This window comes from Prosopis cineraria, unplaced genomic scaffold (assembly GCF_029017545.1).
Source record: "Prosopis cineraria cultivar Desert tree isolate PC_DT_omini unplaced genomic scaffold, ASM2901754v1 PC8, whole genome shotgun sequence".
In the NCBI taxonomy this organism is placed as follows: domain Eukaryota; kingdom Viridiplantae; phylum Streptophyta; class Magnoliopsida; order Fabales; family Fabaceae; genus Prosopis; species Prosopis cineraria.
In genome coordinates this window covers 5943063-5948945 of record NW_026555339.1, presented here as the reverse complement: position 1 = coordinate 5948945, position 5883 = coordinate 5943063, and the positions used below count along the sequence as shown (strand labels likewise).

General features: G+C 38.0%; 1 protein-coding gene across 1 annotated transcript; it reads left to right on the top strand.

Annotated features, from left to right (window-relative positions):
- Positions 1-869: 869 nt before the first annotated feature.
- LOC129317785 (probable galactinol--sucrose galactosyltransferase 1) lies at positions 870-5443 on the top strand. The gene is made up of 13 exons (XM_054962162.1): positions 870-1266; positions 2123-2370; positions 2469-2559; positions 2709-2757; positions 2840-2931; positions 3019-3126; positions 3242-3376; positions 3460-3870; positions 3958-4099; positions 4197-4264; positions 4356-4490; positions 4594-4811; positions 4896-5443. The coding sequence occupies exons 1-13, from the start codon at positions 1076-1078 to the stop codon at positions 5273-5275; spliced, it is 2268 nt and encodes a 755-aa protein (XP_054818137.1). The 5' UTR covers positions 870-1075; the 3' UTR covers positions 5276-5443.
- Positions 5444-5883: the final 440 nt, after the last annotated feature.

Below are 5883 nucleotides of genomic sequence, written 5' to 3'. Positions count from 1 at the left end.
TCTGACCACACGTTTTTTGCCACGTGTATCTGAATCCCGTACCTTAGCCTCCACGTCATTTCCACGTACTTCTTTCCTCTTTCGACGTTACCTTTCTCGCTTAAACAAAAATATCTTCAACGCTATTATAAAAAAAAAAAAATCTTTCACGCCAATCATATTGCTGACGCACGAAAGAATCACGTGCACTTTCCCTCACCGGATTATTGGTCCACGACTATTTGATAGAGTTTTTGTTTTGACTAACAAACACCACTTGTCCGGCTGTCCCCCATTTTTCTACGTGCTGCGTCCGCAGTGCCACGTAGATCCAATTCACGAAGCAGATATTTTTCGGCCCGCCAATTATCCACTGCTTGGCCACTACAGTGTTCGACTCTGAGACCGCCTCAATTGCGCTTGATTTTTGTGAACCAACGGTGCAGATCTATCCCTTGAAAATTGGTCTTTTCTTTCCCCCAATCAAACCGGAGTTGGGCCGGTGAAATCACAAGGACCAATCCTACTGGGGCCCACCCGCAGTCATCAAGTTCACTGATTGGTCTTTAAAAGCGAGATTTTAAATACGTGAACGTATATGAGTGCCACTGGGTTGGCGCCATATGTACATCTCAAGCTGTTGAAGCAAGTGGTCGCACACTGCGGCACTCGTATCATTCCAAGCATCGTGATTTGTACCCTATTTTTGTCTGGCCAGCATTGCGCCAAGTTGACTTAATCTCAAAATCGAATTATTATAATTATCATTTTTATATTAAATTATTGCGATGGAGCTTAGTCACGTCGCAAATCGCAAACCCGGCGCGTCTCTTCTGGCAAAAAAAAAGAAAAAAAAAAGAAAAAAGGGGCGTCTCTGCCTTGCATGGTAATTATACAGTTTTTTTGCTTCCTATAAATGCCTATCCCTTCAATTGCCTCTGCCCGTATCTCCGTTCCACATTTTCTGTTTTGAAACTGCAAGTACTGTAAGTACTGACTTCTTTTTCTGCCACTATACTAAACTTGGTTTGAGCCAAGTCGGCATTCATTTTGGGGAGTTTCAGAGCTCAGGAAGAAGAGAGAGATTAACGAGAGAATGACGGTGGGAGCAGGGGTTTCTGTGGCGGATGGCAGCCTGACGGTGTTGGGGAAGAAGGTATTGAACGACGTCCGTCGCAATGTCGTCGTTACTCCGGCTTCAGGCGGTGCTCTGCTTAACGGCGCATTCCTTGGCGTCGACTGTGATCAGAAGGGCAGCCGGAAAGTATTCCCTATCGGGAAACTGGAGTATGTTATTTCTTCTTTCTCAATCGCTGATTTTTTTTTTTTAAGTTCTGTTATTATTTTTTGTTAGTTTCTATCCTTCAGGATGATGGGAAGATTGAGCGAGAGTTTTTAATATGTTAATGATAATGATTAATAAATTGTATTTATTTTTTTAATCTTAATCCCATTTCATTCTAGTAGGCAAACATGATCATTTTCTATCCAACTTGGCGAGTCATAAGGTTACTAAAGCATTAAGCCGGTATAATATAGCTGTGATCATCATGAAATTAAATTATGAGACTACTACAATGATATTAGTCGGGAATCGGTATATTGGCCAATTATGATTATCGAATATATAACTAGATAATGGCTTCGCGCGTTAATAGCGCGCCTTTTTTTTCCCCCACTTATATGTATATATATAATTTATACATGAGTTTTTATTGATATTTTAAATTTTAAATTTAAATAGTTGTAACCTGAATCCTTTCATTTGGTTCAAAATTATACATTCATGTATAGACAATTTAAAAAAAAAAAGACAGATATGTGAGAGAGAGGGAGAGGGGGAGAGAGAATCTTTTACTATTTTTTCGTTTAAAATTGTGTAAAGTTGAATTTATAATTTTTTGTACTAAAACTGCTATTTTGTCCAGGAAAATAACAATTTATTGATTGAAAGACTGAAGTCGGGATTATAAGCTCTGCTCTGGCATGGCATGCACTTACTTACTTATTAGTATTTTGATTCAAAGTTAATTATCGTAACTTCTCATTGAAGTCAAAATATTGTATTAATCCTATAACCGTGTGATCACACAAAATAAGGATAAAGGTTTAATAATAATAATAATAATAATAATTGTTTCAGGGGGTTGCGTTTTATGTGTCTTTTCCGCTTCAAAATGTGGTGGATGACCCAGAGGATGGGTACTTGTGGACGAGATATTCCCTTTGAAACACAGTTCTTGCTTGTGGAAGTACACAACGCTTCTGATCTTGACTTAGAAGAAGACCACTCTGCTGTCTATGCAGTTTTCTTACCCCTCCTGGAAGGAGATTTCAGGGCTGTTCTTCAAGGCAATGAACAAAACGAGCTAGAGATCTGTGTTGAAAGCGGTGCGTCTGAAAATTGCAGAAACTAGATGGATCGCGGGTGATTGAAAAATGATCATTAGTTTTTCAAGGTGATGAAATTAAGATGTGTTTGATTGTAGGATGTCCTGCTGTCGAAGGATTTGATGGGACCAATCTGGTATTTATTGGCGCTGGCTCAGACCCATACCAAGTCATCACAAATGCTGTCAAGTAAGTTACAGCTCTTTCTATGTAATTTTTTCCCCATTACATTATGCATATATATGCCATAATTACACTGTTAGATAGGCAATTTTTTTACCCAAAGATGGTATTTATTTACTGAGGTCATAATTTGATTTCTTTTCCAATTTCTTCAGGACTGTTGAGAAACACTTGCGGACATTTTCTCATCGTGAGAGGAAGAAGGTAGTTTTTGCTTTCTCGTAAAGAGTTTCCTCGGATGTTCTTATGATTAATACTTATTAAATACTCATTTTCTTGTATTCAGATGCCTGGCATGTTGAACTGGTTTGGCTGGTGCACATGGGATGCTTTCTATACTAATGTCACTTCAGAGGGTGTGAATCAAGGATTACAAAGGTGTTACCTCTACCATCCACTGTAACACAACAAATCGGGAAATATAGAATCCGAATTGTGACCATTATTTATTTTTACTTTTTGCAGCTTGGAGAAAGGTGGAATTCCTGCTAAATTTGTTATAATTGATGATGGATGGCAATCTGTTGGTATGGACCTTAATGCTGTAGAATGGAAAGTAGATAATGCAGCCAAGTGAGTATTTATTTCTTAAAAATTTCATTACCATATTTTAACTTCATCCTTCTGCATAATTGGCTTAGTCATGCTATTTCCTTTTCTAATGTTTTCTTTCTTTCTTCTCCATCAGCTTTGCAAATCGTTTAACACATATAAAAGAGAACCACAAATTTCAGAAAGATGGCAAAGAGGGTGAAAGGATAGATGACCCTGCTCTTGGACTTCGTTATATGACCAATGAAATCAAAGAAAAACACGCCATAAAGTTTGCTTAACTTCATTTTTACTTCTTTCTTTCTCTAAAATTTGAGAGAATATTCAATTCATGTATTCAGTTTGAAACTGTAGGTACATATATGTGTGGCATGCGATAACTGGATACTGGGGTGGTGTTAAACCTGGAGTTACAGAAATGGAGCATTATGACTCAAAGATGACCTACCCTGTGTCATCTCCTGGAGTTCAATCAAACCAACCAGATGAAGCTTTAGAAACAATTGCCATAAATGGGCTTGGCCTTGTGAATCCTGAGAAAGTTTTTCACTTTTATGATGAACTCCACTCGTATCTGGCGTCTGCTGGTATCGATGGTGTCAAAGTTGATGTTCAGAACATCCTTGAAACTCTAGGGGCTGGCCATGGAGGGAGGGTCAAACTTGCAAGGAAATATCATCAGGCATTAGAGGCATCCATCAGTAGAAATTTCCCTGACAATGGAATCATTTGCTGCATGAGTCACAACACTGATGGTCTTTACAGGTAAGGATGGTTCACTTGCTTATGTTGAATGCTTTGGTGAGTGACATCATTCATAACATGATATTCTATGAACTTGATTTTGTAAAGTGCAAAACGGTCTGCTGTTGTGAGGGCATCTGATGATTTTTGGCCAAGAGATCCAGCATCCCACACCATACACATTGCATCAGTTGCTTACAACACCATCTTCCTCGGTGAATTTATGCAGCCAGATTGGGATATGTTTCATGTAAGTTGGAAAATGATTAATTCCCCTCTTTTTCTGAAAATTAAATTTGTACTTGGTCTTCTGGAGCTAATCAAATCTGAACCTTTGATTTTGATAGAGCTTACATCCGATGGCTGAATATCATGGTGCAGCTCGAGCCATTGGAGGGTGTCCTATTTATGTTAGGTATGATCGTTGCTGATGAGTGATATGTGTTGATTTTTTTGTTGTTGAATTGGACGAATGGTTTCTTAGTTGGATAGTTTCATTTTTACAGTGATAAGCCTGGGCACCATGACTTTAATCTATTAAAGAAACTTGCACTTCCGGATGGTTCTATATTGAGGGCTAAACTTCCAGGAAGGCCAACCAAAGATTGCTTATTTACTGATCCCGCTAGAGATGGGGAGAGGTAAGGAATCCAAAATGAATTAGCCAACCTAAATACGTCTGAACGATTGACATAGATCATTAACCTTTCAATTCTGAAAACTCATTGGAAGTTGCTATTGCAGCCTTCTGAAGATATGGAACATGAATGATTTTTCTGGAGTTGTTGGGGTGTTCAACTGCCAGGGAGCTGGCTGGTGCAAAGTTGGAAAGAAGAACCTCATCCATGACGAAAATCCGGGCTCAATCACCAGCATCATTAGAGCTAAAGATGTTGATTATTTGTCCAGAGTTGCAGATGACAAATGGACAGGAGATACTGTTATATTTTCCCATGTTGGTGGTATGTTTCTAGCTAGGCTTCGCATAATAAACTTCTATACAGTGTTACTTCAAGAGTTACATGCTGACTTATGGCAATTTGCAGGAGAAGTGGTGTATCTTCCAAAGGATGCATCAATGCCGATCACATTAAAATCTCGAGAATATGAAGTTTTCACAGTAATTCCAATCAAAGAATTGAGTGATGGGGTCAAGTTTGCTCCGATTGGTTTGATCAAGATGTTCAACTCAGGAGGAGCCATCAAGGATTTGTACTGCGAAGAATCTGATGGAACTGCAAAGGTTGTCATGAAAGTTCGTGGGTGTGGTCTATTTGGAGCTTATTCATCAGCTCGACCTGAGAAGATCACAGTTGATTCAGAGGAGGTGGAATTCACACACGAGGGAGCATCTGGATTGATCACTATAGATCTGAGAGTTCCAGAGGAAGAACTGTACCAATGGAACGTATCTATTGAATATTGATTTATGAACAGAGCGGATCTTATGGATTAGCTTTTCTTTCGTGTAGACTTGGAGCACTGCGCATCACTTGATATAAATAATGAGAAGTGAATGGAAAGTTTTCTATATAGCGACGTTTTTTATGTGATAATCACATTCAAAATTGGGATAAAAAAATCATTGTATCAATATGATCCATCAAATGACTAAAATGTCATTCTCTCTCCTTTCATTAATAGCTTCCTTTGTTGGTGGTCACCACCTTCAGTCTACCGACATCTCCCATTTTTGTTATTGGCTTGTGGCCTTTCACTTGATGAAAATTACGGTGAAGTTGAAGGTCAGGAATATCTGAGCTAAGAATTGTATAAAAAAATCCTTAATAAAATTGAATATATTTGAAGATCTAGACTTTTATAATAACTTGCTGGAAAACAAGTTAAAATTATTATTAGCAATGCACGGAAATTTAATGCTCAATTAATCTTATACTCCCAGTGTCTCTTATTGTATGATACCTTTTTAGAAGAGATGAAATACAAATTTAATTTTTTATTTAAATACAAGTAAAATTACTTTTTTGTGTTTGAACAAAATTAATGGTTAAGGAGTGTGTTTGGACAAAATTA

Excerpts from the sequence above, each read along its gene's own strand:
- LOC129317785 (XM_054962162.1), top strand. The coding sequence starts at position 1,076 with ATGACGGTGGGAGCAGGGGTTTCTGTGGCGGATGGCAGCCTGACGGTG. Across the intron at positions 2,758-2,839 it reads CTCATCGTGAGAGGAAGAAG|ATGCCTGGCATGTTGAACTG; the intron begins GTAGTTTTTGCT and ends TCTTGTATTCAG. Across the intron at positions 4,100-4,196 it reads CAGATTGGGATATGTTTCAT|AGCTTACATCCGATGGCTGA; the intron begins GTAAGTTGGAAA and ends TGATTTTGATAG.